This window comes from Eretmochelys imbricata, chromosome 15 (genome assembly GCF_965152235.1).
Source record: "Eretmochelys imbricata isolate rEreImb1 chromosome 15, rEreImb1.hap1, whole genome shotgun sequence".
Classification (NCBI taxonomy): domain Eukaryota; kingdom Metazoa; phylum Chordata; order Testudines; family Cheloniidae; genus Eretmochelys; species Eretmochelys imbricata.
The window spans coordinates 25,706,969-25,725,078 of record NC_135586.1 but is presented as its reverse complement, the minus strand read 5'-3'; the positions used below and the strand labels follow the sequence as shown (position 1 = coordinate 25,725,078).

General features: G+C 43.1%; 2 protein-coding genes across 5 annotated transcripts in view; one reads left to right on the top strand and one right to left on the bottom strand.

The window, feature by feature from the left end:
- ARL6IP4 (ARF like GTPase 6 interacting protein 4) overlaps positions 1 to 2,071 on the top strand; it is a 29,557-nt gene extending 27,486 nt beyond the window's left edge. For both annotated transcript variants that reach the window (XR_013348042.1, XR_013348041.1), the window contains one exon: positions 1,565 to 2,071. The gene's annotated coding sequence lies outside the window, so the exon portion shown is untranslated. The remainder of the gene's footprint in view (positions 1 to 1,564) is intronic.
- PITPNM2 (phosphatidylinositol transfer protein membrane associated 2) overlaps positions 1 to 18,110 on the bottom strand; it is a 217,989-nt gene that overhangs the window by 15,727 nt on the left and 184,152 nt on the right. The window contains exons 17-20 of one of the 3 annotated variants that reach the window (XM_077834846.1): positions 17,889 to 18,038; positions 9,362 to 9,526; positions 5,064 to 5,276; positions 2,067 to 2,215 (exon numbers count right to left, since the gene is read on the bottom strand). In XM_077834846.1, coding sequence (XP_077690972.1) covers positions 2,067 to 2,215; positions 5,064 to 5,276; positions 9,362 to 9,526; positions 17,889 to 18,038 — 677 coding nt within the window. The remainder of the gene's footprint in view (positions 1 to 2,066; positions 2,216 to 5,063; positions 5,277 to 9,361; positions 9,527 to 17,888; positions 18,039 to 18,110) is intronic. The other 2 variants (XM_077834847.1, XM_077834848.1) reach the window with 2 other exon arrangements.

Sequence of the window (18,110 nt, the reverse complement as noted above, 5' to 3'; positions counted from 1 at the left end):
CAATAGAAGGCTATAAATAATGGAGAGCTGCAGTCAGATGTGCTGTAACAGAGATGGGGTAATTTAAACAGCTGAGCTAATACACAGCAAACCCAGGCCAATAGGCGGAGCTGGATCCTTCCCAGTGCTGAGGAGCTGCAGAGGGGAGGGTGCTAGTACTTCACTTATGCAGGTTCAAAGGTTTAGACTAAAAGGAGTCTAAGCATAAAATCAGGGTACTGGGATTAAATAATTATTCTCCATCCTTCAGCAGAGGGCTCCCTGGAATTTTTTCTGGCAGAAGGGACTAATGCAGCCAACACCAAAGCGGCCAGATCCCCTCTGAATGCTCCAGCACCATGCCACTGGCAATTCAGAATAAACAGGGGCAGAGCCAAAATGGATACAACTAGCTCAAGTTCAGCTAGTCTGTGGAGTGATGATCCTAGACTATCCCTTTGTACTGGGTGACCTGTTCTCTCGCTAGCGCCCGACAGAAGATGCACCAAATGAAAAGATGTTTCCAAATCCTTATCAGGGAAAGAACCTGGGGCAGGGAAAGGACGGAGAGAAGAGACTCCAGCCCACTGTGCATTTGGAAGGACAGGGCCAGGGGGTTGCAATCCACAGAAGCAGCCCCCTCTCCGCTGTGATGAAAACGACAGAACGCATCTCTGCTTGAGTTTGAGAAATGAATGATGTTGGGCCATGGCAACATGGTCACGAGAGCAGCCCTTTGGGTTGGTGTGATTTTTCTCTGCGGACTGCAATGTTTGTGTTGCAGCAAGGGATCGTTATGCTCTGACAATGCTCTGTGCTTTAAAGTTACATTGTCAATTTAATAATCCTGGCAAGAGTTTTCAAACCCTCGGGGGCTAAAGTTGGGCTTCTAAATCTATATTGAGACAACCAAAATTCACAGGGTTTAAGCACTTGCAGCTCCCACTGACTTCAGGGGGACTTGGGGTATTTAGGGTCTCTAAAAAAATCAGGCTACATTAATTTAGCTGCCTAAGCATAAATCTAGGAGCCCAACTTTAGGTCCCTGATTTGAATATACTGGCCCATATGTCACAAGCTAGCAAGTTTCTTTTTTAACTATTTATGTTTCTTGTTTACTCTTTGCATTCTCTCCAGATGGACAACAGCAATCAAGAAGAACGTGTCCCCCTTTAGTTCATCTTTGTTTTCACCTCCAGGGTCTTAGTGCTGCTGTTTTGGGGTTTCATGCACTTCTGGGAAAACAACTATTTTCAATGTCTGTTTGTTTTTTGTTTTAAAGGGAAATATACCCACTGGATTTTAGAAAAAAAAAATGTGATTTTGCAAAATTTAAACATGTGACCAAAGTTAAACAGACAGAATCCAAAATGTGATGGTCCAGAAACCATCATTTGTTATTTACCTAACCCTTTGAGAAGTAATTTGAACTGTGGTACCAAGTTCTGGATCTTGAAGCAAAAATCCATAGTCCTCAGGGTGTTTAAGTGTTAATTTGAGAGCCCAAATGGAGGACTGAACACTAATTTTAGCAACCCAAGTCTGAAACTTGTACAAACTTTTCCTTCTGTTTTATTCCATGTAGGCTTTGCACAGAGAGCTTCCCTTTGAGCTTCAGGTTTGAAAGGATGTAAAAATTCAAAGTAAAGTTCAGTCCAAACATCACATGGTTTTTGCCTCAAAATCATGCAATGCTGCAAGACTATGATATGAAATGGGCCCAGATTGACTCCAAATGGTTCAGATCTTTAATGAACCTCTCTCCAAGAACCTGCTCCAGTAACAAAAGCCAGCACCAAGCAAGTCATGTGTGATTTGATAGTTTCCATGAAACATAGTGTTCCATGTGCATAGCAGTAAGTATTATTTCCAACGCAGCTGTATTTGACATAGCATGGGAAGGGAAAGAAGATGGAGTGGCAGTTGTGAAGCGTACATTTTTTCCTTCATTTGTATGGTGAGCCCCCATTAGCGTCAACAAAAGTTATTTTGGAGGGTGCAGCAAGGTGAAAATAGTCTCCAAAATATTTTCCAACAAAAGTTAGGCATAAGGGAGGAGAGAGAGAAGCATGAAATATTTATGGTACCTGTCTCAGCAGAAAGGAAACTACATCTGTCGATTCCCAGTAGCTTGCATGGAAGAGGTGTGGTAAGGCTACCGTCGGAAAGGCAGTCAGGGCATCAGGACAGTAAAGGGCATAGTCTATTCTTTTTGTTCCCCACCATCTGGCAGCAACTAATGAAAGAAAAGGCTTGTTAAAGAGAGAGGAGAGAGCTGTTTTAAATGTTAACCTTAGGCCATGGGTCCTTGCGCTGGGCAATTCCTTCCCCGTTGATTTTATTGTTAAGATGAAGCAAAATTTGAACAGGGCTCAAAAATATTAATGAGCCACCCAAGGATGGTACGAGGCACAGAGCATGACATCTCCTTTATTAAATCAAACAGGATGTCCCTGGAGGGGAGGCAGTAACTAGCCATTAATCCACACCCCAGGGGAATGTGAGACACAGATCAAAGGCTGGTGACTCCATGCCCAGCCAGGGTATTAGAGGCCATTAATAAATACCCTAGAGTCTCTTGTGAATACCAGAATAGCGATAATCAAAATAACTTTCAGATTAGACAGGGCATGTACATGTCATCAACCCTTCTGGGGAGGGCCAGTGGGTGTCCTCAGTGCAGGGTCACTGCCACTCACAGTGAGTTTGTGACAATGTGCTGATGCTGTGGTGATGGGGAACAAACAAATCTCTCCATCCGTACAGCAAAAATGAAATAGAAAGAGTCTCTGCTCTGGAGGTGGGACGGGGGAGAGCTATGGATGTGTCTACATACTGCAGCCATTCCCAGACCTGAAGAGCTCTGTGTAAGCTCAAAAGCTTGTCTCCCTCACCAACAGAAGTTGGTCCAATAAAAGCTGTTGTTTCACCCACCTTGTGTGTCTAATATCCTGGGACCGACACAGCCACAACAACACTGCACGCATATACCTGAGTCACTTTCAGCTCCATGGCCCTACTTTGAGCAGAGGCTAGCAGATGCTGCTAAAGGCAAAAAACTAAACAAACAGGATGTTTCCCTTTAACTTTCACGGAGGCACAAACCCTCTCAAACCCAGAGAGGTAAAATCCCATATTTTGTTATTAATATCAGAAGCCGAAGTGAACAATATAAAGGCAATGGAGCCACAGGTTAGTTGCTATGGAAAGACACAAGCAAAACACTGGGAAGGGGAAAGAGACTGGATTATGAGAAAGGCCCATGGTGATGCATTCATAATCACCACCACCATTCTGCAGGCTGGCAGCCTCTGGAGTGCTATTGAAGCAACTTGCTCAGCCTCTGCAGGCGTGAGTGTCTTCACCACTAACCCCCCAGCCCAACAGGAGAACCAGCAAGGAGTCCGCAAACCCTGCAGCTCTCAGAACAGAGGCTCTGGTGAGCTTTGAGGACGGGGGCATTAAACGGTGGACGAATCTCCAGGCTTCATCAGCATCTACTGGGATGGGAGCTACAGAGGAAGCTGGGAGCTACAGGGTAATTTAAAAGCCAGCAGAAAAGTCAAGGACCTTATTTTAATACCAAGTCATTCCCTCTTCTAGCAGCAGAGCCACACTGCAGGGATACCAATGGGAGTGAGGTGGTGAAGTGGATGTGCTCAGTGGGGGCAGTTTACACACAGACCACCACCAAAACACAAGAAACAGCCAGTGAGATCCTTCAGCTAGACCAGAGAGTTCCCAACGTCTTCCCTGTAAAATGGACCCACATTCCCTCCCATGCCCCACCCCCACTGCCCAGATCCCACTCCCTAGTTTTGCTCTTCAGAATATTTCCTTCTGCAAGACCACAGTTTGAGACTCATCAGCAGCCCACAAGTGACGTCTGGGGGGTCTGGGGGGTGGTCAGGGGACAAGGAGTGGTGGATGGGGCGGGAGTCCCGGGGGAGCCATCAGGGGGCAAGAAGCGGGTCAGATAGGAGGCGGGGGCCAGGCCACACCTGGCTGTTTGGGGAGACACAGCCTCCCCTAACCGTCCCTCCATACAATTTTGGAAACCCGATGTGGCCCTCAGGCCAAAAAGTTTGCCCACCCCTGTTCTAGATGCAGGCAGCCTTGAACTCCCACCTGCTTTGTGATGAAAAAGCAGCCACAGAAGGAGATAGAGACCCCAGAGCAGTGGTATTAGGAGGACTGGGGCTTGGACAAGGAGCTTGGGATTCTCTAAAATAGCTTTGCTGGTTCTCTTTAGACATTCTCCAATAAGGCACTAGACACAAAAATGAGACAGTCTGACATTGGAGGGGATGTGATAGCTGCCACCAAGCAGACACCTCATTTGACAATCTGGGCCCAAGGGAAGAGTTGCCCACTCTTTCCACAAATGAGCAGACAACTTCTCTGCGGGATGTCCCAGCAGGAGCCAGAGCAGGATGATCTGAGCTATGGCGTTGGTATGTGCATACGCCCCTTGGTCCAGCAATGGCAGCTATGAACCATGCTTCCCCATGCCAACTAACCTGATTCTAGCAAGAATAATGGGCAGGAGGGGCTGCTGGCAGACAGAGTACAGGTGCTGCCTTTTCCAAGTATACGTGTGCCAGTTCGGTTACTCTGCTTTCCCTGCTCGGCACGGGATTTGACACGCAATGGCCACTTATACAGAGATTTTGACCTATCAAAAGACATGATATTTTGCTTGCTTTTCCAGCTATGGAATCACCAGTAAAGATCCAACTTTCCATTTCTCATGAAAGTCCTATTCTTGGTTAATTTCAGATTCTTTGTACAGAACAGCCAGGATTAATGCCTTTGTGTTAGGAAGAGATTGCAACAGGGGCTATGGGCCAGTGCGGTTGCTCCCACATCTCTCGTCTAAAAGAATTAGTGCCATCACCAGCCGTTGGCAGTGCTGCAGTTACTCTTTCAAGCAATACGAAAACAAGTATTTGTTAAATAGTGCTAAGTTTGCGAGGGCCTCTGGTGAAAGGAGAAAGCAAACAGATTTCCTCTGGAGAAGAGGACTGCCCTGGTTAGATGATGTAGGAGATTAGTTGGATGGATAAGTCCCCTCTCCAGAATACCTTTCTTGATGTCCAGATCTGGTATTTGTAGAATATAGTCCGGATCCCAACTTGATGGCCCTTCAAGCCTTCTTCCTAAATGATTCTGGGGTATTTCATGTTTACGTTGCCTATGTCTCTTGGGCGAGGCTTGGGTGGGGGATTTGTGAGGGAGGGCAAGTTGGGACAGAAAGCTAAATCCTCCTCTGGCATGGTTAAGATGATTTTTGTTTTCTAAAGGAACAAAATTAAAAAACAACAACACATACACACAAACAAAAATCCACACTTATTATCACAGCACGCACATGCAGAACACATCAGTTTTGTCCTCCAGCAATTAACATTGTGATGGAAAAGACACATGGATTAAAGAAACGAGATTGCGATCCCATGTGTAAGAACTATTATTTTGGAGTTGAAATTAAGCATTTACATCTATTTCCTTATAAACAGATGAAGGCTGACCAACTGCCACCTTGAGTAGCCTGTCTTTATGGTGGAGATCTAAGGAGGTATACAGCTGGGAATCTTCTTTCCTCAACTCAATGGCTGCAAAGCTGCTGCCACAGTTGATAGGATGTTGCTTCTCCGTGGGGAGGAGAGGTTAAGTCTGTGCATCCACAGACTTAGCTATCCTCCATCACTCTACAGTGCCATGCAGAGGGAACTCCCCAGGAAGCAGGGCTGTGGAATCCCATGTTGCAGATTCTCACTGGACTTCATGCAACAGAATCACAGTGGCTTGTTCCCAGCATCTGAAGCTGGCTCTGGAAGGGATATAGAGATGGAAATGCATTTGGAAGACCTAACTCAAGTGCTTGCTGAGGACGGGCCCTTTCACAATGAGAAAGTCAGAACCTTCAGTGCTACATTTCTGGCTCTAGAGGCCATCTGTGCAGGAAGACAAAAATCATGTTGCAAACAGAAGTCTTAATAATCAAATAAACAGGGGTGGGGAGATCAACTCTTCTATTCAGCAACACATGCAGAAGTGCCCCTGAAATGAAGTAGGGAAGTTAGTTTTAAGAGCGGGTATTTCAGTCCAATACAAAAGCACCAGCTTTCATCTGATGAGCTAGATTCTGCTTTCTCCATTAAATTCCATCAATCCCACTGAGGTCAGTGGGATTATGTAGGCAGGAGCAAGGGCACAAATTGTTCCCATCTTCATATAATGAAGGCAGCTGGCAGTCTGAAGAGAGCTTACCAAATCTGATGGTGTAACTTCATCAGAGCTGGTGGCTTAATGAATTTGACCCACACTACCTTCCAGCTTCACGTCCTCAGGGAAGGGAAATGTTGGATATTTACCCTAAGGCTTTATTCAGCTTGTCAACGCCTGAGGGCGGCAATCACCTCCTTCTGTGTTTGTGTAGCCCCTAGTGCACTGGGGCCCTGATCCTGACGGGGCCCTTGGGGTGCAACCATAAGATACATATTTAATAATCAACACTTTACCTTCCTGACTGGCTGAGCTCAGCAATTACCCCGGGGTGTGAAATGTGCACAAAACAAACGCCCTATAAGGAACCTTCTACACAGACAGATTAACATGTAGCAAGGCAGAACACATTTTACTGTGCAATTCCACTGTGTATTTTGTGTATTTGCTCTGATACGATAAACAAAATATCCTCTCCTTAAGAAAGGAAAACCCCATTTGTTGAAGTGCAGGTAGTTTATTCTTGCCACACACTGACATCTGGCCAAAGAAAACAAGAAGCTACTCAACCCCATTGTGACATATGCACAAAAATATTACAGGGCATAAACACAGGGTGCAGGCAGAAATGCTAGTCCTAATAATACTAGGAACGTATATATACTGCTTTTCATGGTCGAAGTACTTTAGATGCATTAACTGATTCATTGTCAAAACATGCCCATGAGGAGGGTAATATTATCATCCCTCTTTTACAGATGGGGAAACTGAGGCAGAGTGGTTCCATGACTTGCCCAAAGCTACAGAGGGAGAAAGTATCGGAGACAGTATCAGAAACAGGAGGAGGATTTGGGAATTCCTGGTTCCCAATCCTGCACACAGACCACGCACTGCACTTGGCCGAGGGCTCTGAGGCGGTACGTGCACATATCCAGAAGAGCAGGTGCCCCCCTTTGTTTGTTGTCTAAAGCTGGGATTGTCAAAGATGCAGAAGGGAGTTCGGCAGATTTCAACGGGAGTCAGGAACCTACAAGCCTTGGGCTCTGTTGAACGTCCCACCCTACAGATTTTATTTCACATTATGATTATCTCACCTATATTTACCTCAAGAGGAACTAAAAACCTTACTGTTTACTTATAAACGTAATAGTTCAAAGCCCAGTGGTCCACTAAAGGTGACATGCGCAAGGTATTTTTTAAAACTAGGATTGTGCCTTTAGGGTTTTTGGCTTCCTTCCAGGTTCTCAAAGTTTTTTTGTTTTTTAAAAATTCTGTGTGGGTTGTTGCCTTAGAAGTATCAGGGACATCAGTGTTGGGGTGGTCTAGCTGTTCTGGCTGATTTGTTTGGGGTCTCAGAGAATGTCGATTGTTAACACTTACACCTTAATAGAGAGGAGGAAGAGAGTGAATTTTTAGCAAAGGCTGCCTTTTTCCAAAAGATTTCTTAGTCATTGAAGTTAAATGGCCCTTGACAAAAATGTTTTTTAACTCAATCTGACTAAAAACCACTTCCACAATCAGTTGCTCAGCTTTGGTTCTTGTAATGTCATCATTTTGCTAATTCTCTAGTCACCAGAGTCCTCCGGGCAAGATATGAGCTGAATTTCTAATGTGTAAACCAAACAAGAAAAACTTCAGTTTTTGTCCCCCAGACTTTTTTTAAAAAACAGAAAGCAGCCAAAACAAAGGGGAGGGGGACACACACCCATTTTTTTCTCCTTTGCACATTACCTTTAAATAATATGTGATGGGCCACCTGTCAGATCTTACATTATTTATCTAAAAGTGCTGATTATGTACCAGTTGCATAGACCACAATTATCAACTGAAGACTAGACGTACCATTTGATTCCTTAATGATGCACAGGGGCCAATGGTTGTTCAAGGTTATCAATTATCTTTTATACATGAACAACTTTTGCCCATAATCACTCCAACATGCATAATATAGTGGCAGCCCACTGTATTATAATTGTAGGCATCTGTTCTTCCTAAGGGTGCATTAACAATATGTCATTGACAATGATAAAATTGGGCTTAGGTGGAATAGTTTCAACTTCTTATTAATCATTGAAAACAACCTCAGACAAGCAACTACATTCGTTATCCTCCCTCACTGCAAGGCTCCCAGCTACAAGCAGAGACTGACTCTTGCCATCAAATTCAGATTTGGGATTTGAACAGCCCCAGACATTCTGGTTCAGCCCCACTTCCAGTGATAAAGTTAGCCTGTCTAAGTCTTCAGCAATGTTTGACTCCTCATTGCAGGAATTCATGTAAACCTTATAGGGCTCAAATCCTACCTATTCCAATCCGACCTGTGGAAGCCCCTGTTAATGCGGGTGCACTGTATTTCAAGAGAATACATTTAAACAAAACATGCAACTATTGTAACGAGAAGTTAAGAGGAAAAACAGCCCGATGATTCACCCATGAATATCTGGAATAAGGGACTTCCATTTCTGCAGACATCAGTTTCAAAGGTGCAAATTATATGAGTTTTCCCATGGCGGGGGGGAAGTCTGTCAAACTATTGCATTCACACCCCAATTCCAAAGGACAGGTGAGTCTAACACAAATACAACAAGTTATTGCATTGATATAGATAAAAATAAACAGGAACATCAGACTCTGAGATGCAAGTATGTATATTCTTCTTGATATTCAGGCAGGGATCAGCTTTACAATGGATCAGAGAGCTACATCCTTTGCAATAGACAAAGAAGCGGTTTTCCTTTAACAAGGAGCAAAATGCTTTTCAAAGAAGACCCTTGGCCATGCAGTCTGATGTTCTGTGCTGCTATTATTAGACTTAATTAAGCAAGCAATAGGGGAGGACTGGCAGGTGTTATGGTTGACCCTGACCAGGAAACACTCTCAACAGCAGGAAATACCCTCAGTGTCCTGTTCTCCCCAACCCTTTGTATCTGACAACACTGCACAGCATAGAGTTTGAAGGATCATAGAGCAATTCAGTGGCTAACTCCAAACCAGGCTATATATTAAACACACACACACACACACACACACGCAAAATAAAGACAGAGAGAAGAGTTCTATGGGTCTGTCCTATACATTGAGGTCAGCCTGGTGTGTGGTGCTGCTACTTTAGTTCTACAGTGAGAAGAAATCTCAGAGGGTGCGAAACACTTACTGTTAGCTATGTTGGAAGCAGTGTAACTGTCTGCCATTCCTGAGACCTGGCTGGCAATGCTGATCTCACTGGCCCTCCGGAATCCCCTGAACTGAGGGGTTGTAATGGGGGTGGAAAGGGACGCATTTTCCATGACGACTGCACCATGAGACTGAACAACATCTGCTATGAAGTCGAAACAGGGAAATCAAAATATTAGACCAACAGACAGAGACCAGGCAAGACGAAATCAAGAGGAGAAAAGGAGGCAAACAAGGCAAGGATTGGCTTTCAAATGCAAAACCTTTCAAACCAATTGGAAGGAAAACGCATTTAATCTCAGCTCTATTTTGAAAAGAAAGAAAACACCAGAGCAGGCAAAAGGAGAGTTGGCATCTAGCATCTCATTGTCTGATTGAGAAAAGCAAAAGAATCAGTTTAAACCAAACCAAATCAGGATAGGTTTGCTTGAGCAGCAAGAATAGAAACGTGTCATGCAGACCCATGTGAATATATACAGCTATATATATTCACATTTAGCCAGAACAATGGGGGGAAGGGGCGGAAGGTAAAAAACTTAATTTGGGAGATACTGGTTTTATAGCATCTTTTAAACTAAAGGGGAAAGTTTCAAGGAGAGATATTGTCATGCCAGGGTGGTCCTCATGTTGGACTTGTATTTAAGGTGCGTTTACATTGCAATCCAAGGTGTGATTGCAGCTCAGGCAGACATACCCAGGCTAGTTTCAACCTACATAGCCCGGCTAACAGCAACAAAGACACAGCGGCATGGGTTTGAACGTGGGCTGTACAAGCCCACCCGAAACCTTGGGTATGTACTAGCGTTGCTAGCCTGTGCCAGGATTTGTCCCACTGTTTCTGATATTTTTAGCTGTGCTAGCTAGATTAAAGCTAGTGTGGGGCTGCCTACTCACACTGCAATCACATCGCTGGCTGCGGCGTAGGCATACCCTTAGTTGCTGAAAAAATACAGCCACAGTTTGTGAAACTGAAGGCCTCCAGTTAGGCTCCTAACTCCATATTTAGCCTTCTCAGTAAAAGAAGCCTGGATGTTGAGCACTCAAATTTCCCTTTAATTTAAATGAGATTTGGGGGCGTTCAGCCTGTTTGAAAATCAGGCCATTTTTATTTAGGTGCCTAAAATCTGGATTTAGGAGCCCAACTTTAGGCCCCCAGGCTTGAAAAGTTTGGCCTTATCCTTCAGGAAGTAAACACGAGGGGAACGAGGAGTAAAAATCACACTCAGATGGAGTGTGTGTGTGTACGTATGTATTATTAGTGGGAAATTAGTTCTATAATGCATGTAACTGAAAAACTGTGAGGTTTATGTGGATCTATTGGGCAATCCTGTTTTTCTGTGGGGAAAAACTATACATTAAAACCACATTTTAAAGCATGGGGAAGGCAGTGTTACCTAGTAGCTAGCACAACAGATTGGGAATGAAGGTGACTCCTGGGTTCTTTTCCCAGCTGTACCACTGATTTGCTGTGACTCACTCAAAGCCACACTCAGCTTTTGTGTCTGATTCTCCTACCTGATCATTTGCTTATAACAATACCTACCCACCCTACAGAGGTATTGCAAGGCAGAATTAATTAATGTCTGTGATGCACACGGAGATCCTCAATTTAAAGAAACTATGTCCTGTAAGTGCAAGATACCTAATGGAATGCAAAGCTGACATGGCAATCAAGCAGGCGAGTTTGCACTTTTATCTAAAGTTCTATACTGCTGCTCATCACTGGAGAATCAGAATAGCGGCATCTGAACTTGATTCACATCTATTAACCGATTTTGTGCAAGCAGGCACAAAACACCAAAACAAGGAGGAAAATGCCTCTCTCTGGCAACAAAAGTCAGCTGTAAATTAGGGCTGTCAAGTGATTAGGGCTGTTAATCATGATTAATCACACCATTAAACAATAACAGAATACCATTTATTTAAATATTTTGATTTTTTCTACATTTTCAAATATATTGATTTTAATTACAACACAGAATACAAAGTGTACAGTGCTCACTTTATATTTATTTTTGGCTATAAATATTTGCACTGTAAAAAACAAAAGAAATAGCATTTTTAATTCACCTAATACAAGTACTGTAGTGCAATCTCTTTATCTTTACAGTTGAACTTACAAATGTAGAATTATGTACAAAAAACCCCTGCATTCAAAAATAAAACAATATAAAACTTTAGAAACTACTAGTCCACTCAGTCCTCTCTCTTGTTCAGCCAATCGCTCAGACAAACAAGTTTGTTTTCATTTGTGGGAGATAATGCTGCCTGTTTCATGTGCTAAAGATTCATATGTCCCTTTATATTTCAACCACCATTCCAGAGGACATGCGTCCATGCTGATGATGGCTTCTGCTCGATAACAATCCAAAGCAATGAAGACTGATGCATGTTCAATTTCATCATCTGAGGCAGATGCCACCAGCAGAAGGTTGATTTTCTTTTTTGGTGGTTCAGGTTCTGTAGTTCCTACATCAGAATGTTGCTCTTTTAAGACTTCTGAAAGCAAGCTCCACATCTTGTCCCTCTCAGATTTTCGAAGGCACTTCCGATTCTTAAACCTTGGGTTGCGTGCTGTAGCTATCTTTAGAAATCTCACATTGGTACCTTCTTTGCGTTTTGTCAAATCTGCAGCGAAAGTGTTCTTAAAATGAACATGTGCTGAGTCATCATCTGAGACTACTGTAACATGAAATATATGGCAGAATGTGGGTAAAATAGAGCCGGAGACAAACAATTCTCTCCCAAGGAGTTGAGTCACAAATTTAATTAATGTATTCTTTTTTTAACGAGCGTCATCAGCATGGAAGTATGCCCTCTGGAATGGTGGCTGAAGCATGAAGGGGCATACGAATGTTTAGCTTATCTGGGACGTAATACCTTGCAATGCCGGCTATGAAAGTCCCGTGAGAATGCTTGTTCTCACTTTCTGGTGACATTGTAAATAAGAAGTGGGCAGCATTATCTCCTGTAAATGTAAACAAATCTGTTTGTCTTAGTGATTGGCTGAACAAGAAGTAGGACTGAGTGGACTTGTAGGCTCTAAAGTTTTGCATTGTTTTGTTTTTGAGTGCAGTTATGTAACAAAAAAAATCTACATTTGTAAGTTGCACTTTCACGATAAAGAGGTTGCACTACAGTACTTGTATGAGGTGAATTGAAAAATACTATTTCTTTTATCATTTTTACAATTCAAATATTTGTAATAAAAATAATATAAAGTGAGCAGTGTACACTTTGTATTCTGTGTTGTAACTGAAATCAATATATTTGAAAATGTAGAAAAACATTCAAAAATATTTAATAAATTTCAATTAGTATTCTTTTGTTTAACAGTGCAATTAAAAATTCGATTAACTGCAATTAATATTTTAAATCGCGATTAATTTTTTTTAGTTAATCGCATGAGTTAACTGCTATCAATCAACAGCCCTACTGTAAATTATTTATTTCAGCTGTGTGGGAAATGATCTAACTGGAAATTAAATATCCTTGGATGAGGTCAGTCTGGCGTTGCATTAGCAAGTGCACAAATGAGTCATCTAAATATTGATCCAAGAAGCCCATATGCCTAGTGCTGCTGACTTGCTAACTGGAACTTCAAACATTTGTGCTTTCTTAGATACCTGTAGGCTCTGGCATACAAATGACGTGAACTATGCTGTTCTGACGGGAAAGAGAATGGCTGAAACCAGTAGAACCATGGAGTTAAATGTTGGTAAAATCAGTTCAGTGCTCTTCAGGAAAAAAAGGCTACTAGCTGATCAACTTAAAGCCATATGGACTGCCAGTGCCTAGGGCCCAGTTGGAGTCTGATCCTGACACTTTGTGTTTCATACACTGTATGAGTTAAGCCTGAAAGGCCTCTGCTAGTGTCACCCTCTCCTCTGATGTATGCTCCCCTCACTTCCCTCCTCTTTCCATTTTCCCTTGAGCTGCCTGCTATCAAGGTTGCTGCACAGCGTCTGTATTGCAGCATGTCTCACCGTGCCACGCTTTGCAGCAGTCTCATGCTCCTACTGGCACTTCCTTCAATAAAAGTTTTACAGAAAGGAAACACACTGAAGCCACATTCCAAAAAGGGGTACAAGTCAAGTGTGGGAGCTGATTACAGTTCCGAACTGAATGGAGATCTGGCGTGGTCCAGTGGACAGGGATGCTGAAGTGGGACACACGTGTCATGGGACACACAATCTAACAGATTACAATCTAATATTTCCAGCTCTGACACTAATCTGCTGTGTGAACCTGAGCACGTCACTTCCCCTTTCTGCACCGGTTTCTCCTCCTAGCTTTTGTCTGGCCTTATCTATTAGATTGTAAGTGCTCTAGGTCAGGGGCTGCCTCTTACCATGTGTTTCTACAGGGCCAACAGCCCTCCTATAACACAGAGTGATACAGTAACAGGGCCTGGAACTTGTGTGATGGGAACAGCTCTCCATTAAGTCAGCAGACACACGGCAGGGCTCAGCTGTACGACCCCTCGGACTCAGAGACTTTATCCTGACTCGGAAAAGCGTAGAGTTTAGGTTGGGCTCAGCTAATGTGCTAGCTAAGCCTGACCTTTTGTCCTAGTGTAGATATAGTGTAACATCCTGAGCTCAATTGCTTGAGCTGCAGTCTAGCTAAATAATTTAATTTCAAGATCTTACCTTGCACCTACACTAGGGGGGAAAAGGTCGAGTTCAGTTTGGGCCTAGCTAGCACGTTTTAGTTACACCCAGCCTAAATTCAACCATTTTTCCTAGTGAACACCAGGCCAGAGAGGTGGATCCTATTAAAGTCTCCACACTCTATCCTCAGTGGCATTTGTACAGCTCCCTATTGAGCTACCTGCATGGTGAACCTCCATGCCTCACAGGATGAGGCCCACAATCAAAGGTGTGTGGAGAAAGCATGGACGGAAGCCTATTTTCAGGAGGTTTTGCCAGGCTGTAAAAATTTACAGAATTGCTGCAGCAAAACAGACTACTGATCAGACTCATGATCCAGCATGTCTGATATCCTGACTCCTAAACCAATGACAGATGCCTCAAAGGAAATGACTTAACTCCCAAGGCACACACAAGGGGTTTGGGGGGCAGGGAGGCACTTTTCTTCCTATCCCAACTGCAGCCAGCAGCAATAGGGAGCAAGGACTAACTTCAACCATGCCAGCACAAGAGCTCCACCTAGTGGTGACAGTGCTGCAGCGCTTGTGTAGCTCAAAAGCTACCTAGTAAGAATGCTCCAAAATGGCAGCCGCTTGGCATTTGATGTTGCTGACTTTTACAATATCTGTTTTTTTTCTCAGAGCCCCAGCTGCTGGAATCAGAGATTGCAGGAGAATCTCATCTATCATGTAACATAAAAAAGCAGGTATCAGAGGGGTAGCTGTGTTAGTCTGGATCTGTAAAAGTGGTAGAAGGTCTTGCCGATAAAAAAGCAAGTATTCTCCACAACCAGGAGGGCAAGAAAGCTGGGAAACATGAAGTGAGGCCACACTAAAGGCTTACAAATCAGGATACAAATTTTAAAACAAATTATGAAAAGAAAAATTTCATGATATGTAAATCAATCATTATTTTTGGGATCTGACTCATGATTTTTGAATGCTTAGAGGTTGGCAATACTGGGTCTGAAGCAGGAAGATCGACAGTCCTTTTGATATTGTCCTAGCTGATGTCACCACAGACTATTCTCATTCATATAAATATCTAAGTTTTTTTTAATGTTACACTACACTATTGAGCTTAACACTCTACATGCAGATAAAGGGAGTCTATTGGCTCTGACAGCAATGCTCCCTCACACAGCCTTAATTATATCTGCTTTCATATTTTCTTAAACCTCCAGAATCTCTCCCTTTTTTAGTGCACAGAGCCCCCCCTTTTCAAACCATGAGCCCTCAATTCTATAACAGAGAGCTGTTTCCAGGGAAAATACGGGACAGGAAACACAAGAGACGAAAATGTGTCTCCTGCTAATAATAGCCCACCTTGATTAACTGGTCTTGATTAATTGGTTAATTAATCAGTTGGTATGGCAACACCCATTTTTTCATGTTCTCTGTGTATATTATATCTTCCTACTGTATTTTCCACAGCATGCATCCGATGAAGTGGGTTTTAGCCCACGAAAGCCTATTCCCAAATAAATTTGTTAGTCTCTAAGGTGCCACAAGTACTCCTCGGTTTTTTTGCTGATACAGACTAACACGGCTACCACTCTGAAACCTAGAAAACATAGCCATCTCAATTTACCCCTTCTGTCAAGTATTCCAAAATCCCAAATCTATATCAAAAGTGATTTGCAAATTAAACCCTAGGCTGTTCAATATAGGACCTCATTTACTCACACAAATGACTGGGAGATTCACTGCATTACAAATCACTCAGTATAAATTATTAAAATTTTGCACACGGTTTTAAAAAAGTAAGGATAATGCAGCAACAAAAGGTCATACTTTAATTTAACTTGATGGGTGCAATTTATTTCTAAATAAAATAACTAACTGTGTGCTAAGGCCAATGTTTTCAAACTGGGGAGTTTAAAATTAGATGCATAAGTAACTATAATGGGAGTAGTAGGTGACAAGCTCCTTGGAAAATCAGGCCACTTATTTAGGTCTCTAGATACAGATTTAGGTCCGTTTGACTATGCTGGCCTAAATGCACTTTGTGTGGGAAAGATTTGATAGTGTGTTTTGTTTGAGTAACGAAGACTTAGAAACTGGAGATCTCAAACTGTAGCACCATCTCTGCTAGTAGATCTTTGCTAAGAAGTTGTGGGAAGTTACCTTTGTGTGTGTGAATTACAGAGTGTGTAGATCAACGCAGCGTGAATAAGTAAAGTTCTCATGTAGGTCCAAAGTGATCAAAGGGTGGGGAGAGAAGAAAATCCTTTCCTCTCCCAACTCTGGAGCTTTAATACATATTCAAATGCCGCACCTCTTCATTTTAAGGCTTATTTTTCAGTGCGTTCAGTTATTGCTTCCCACCAAATGACCAGCATCTGGCTATCTAATACATCAGTGGCATTGAGTTAAGCTCCTGGGGTGTCAAGGTTGCATGCCATCAGGCAACACGCTGTTTCAATGCAGCATGGTACCCTGCAAAGGAATACATAGGCTGCATTGTGGCATTGAAGCAAGGAGCTCTTCAGCAGTTAAAACAAAAAATTGGGGTGGCATTTTAAATGCTCGGCATTGACCTAACTCTGCTCCCACTGAAGTCAGTGGCCAATGCCGAGAGGTTCAGAAAATCCCACCCTTAACTTCAACAGCAACAGAAAAAGAGGCTGAAATGCCTTTTTATTAGTCCTGAAAATTCGTCTGCAGCCCCACTGGCAGAGTCAGATATGGGCACAACTAGGCCACAGGACACTCTGGAGATGATGGGAGAAGAGTTTTTTGTATGCCTAGTCACGGTCAGTCAGCTAACATGGGATGAAGGCTAAGTGACCCTGCACCAGTGGAGTGGGAAGCAATGGTAGGAAATACCGTCATGTCCTTTCGCCCGCCCTTCCTAGAGAACACTCGGGGAGAGAATCTCAAAAGGCACAAGTGGCAATTGGGCACCTAACATCCATCTGTAGCTTTGAGAATCTCTCCCTGTGTCATCGTCTATTCAGTGTAACCAATGGGAGGTGCTGCTGTTCCGAAATTACCAATCAGCACAATGGGGTTACTCAGACCAATAAGAGCTGACTGACATGAGTAAGGGCTGCAGGATCAGGCTCTCCAGGGGGCATATTTAAAAGGGGTGGGAAGAATAAAAAAAAATATATAGGAGAAAATAAATAAAGCTGAAAGTCTCATTAACTTGCAGATGTGGTATCAGCTATAATCGAGAAAAATATAGCCATGCAGCATTTTTGATAGCAACAAAAACTAAACTTGTTTTTTAAGCAGCAATTATTTGAGAAATCAAATAAAAAACACCTTTGGGTCATGAAAGCTTTGTCCACTGTGTTTAGATGATGCAAAATTAGTGAATAAATACAAGATGTGCACCTTTGATCTGGTCACTTTTGGGTACAGACATACAATGTAGAGTATGTTATTCTGAAGTTAGGTGCTGACTTGCACTGTCAAACTTTGTGTACTGCAAGCAAAAACCATGTGTCAGTTTCAGTGGCAGATTCTGTACACTGCATAAACTGTAACAGCACAGCAAGCCTCAAGCAAAAGCAAAGCAAGCATGGGGGCCCAGAGCCTTTCAGTCATTCGATGCCTCTCCAGTAGCTCGACAAGAGGAAAAGCAAACTCATTGTCTGGCTCCAATCTCCCCTTCCAGCATTAGCAGCAGAAGGGGAGACAACTCACAGCTCAGTTTCCACCACCCCCTGTCAGTGGCTTATGGTCCCATTCTTGCTTGGGGCCCAAAAATACATGGTTATGCAGGTACTTCACATGTCATATTCAGGTACACAGTGCAAAGCTTTCAGCCCCACAAGGTGGAAGACCATTCTCCAAGGAGCACCCCAAGTACACAACACAAGACACTAGAAAAGGGTAGGTTACACACACTCAGCAAAAACGGCATTTTTATTGGAAACATCTTGCCAATTCAGAACAGGAACAGGTATACTGGTTTCCATGAAGCTGTCCTGGTGCTGGAGAGCAACCAATGGGCTGCTTTCCACAAGGAGGATGGGGTTGTTCTGGACTGTCTCAACTAGAAGCAGATGGGGAAGAAAACAAAAGGACAAGAACAACCAACATGTGGCCACAAACTGTAAAACATACA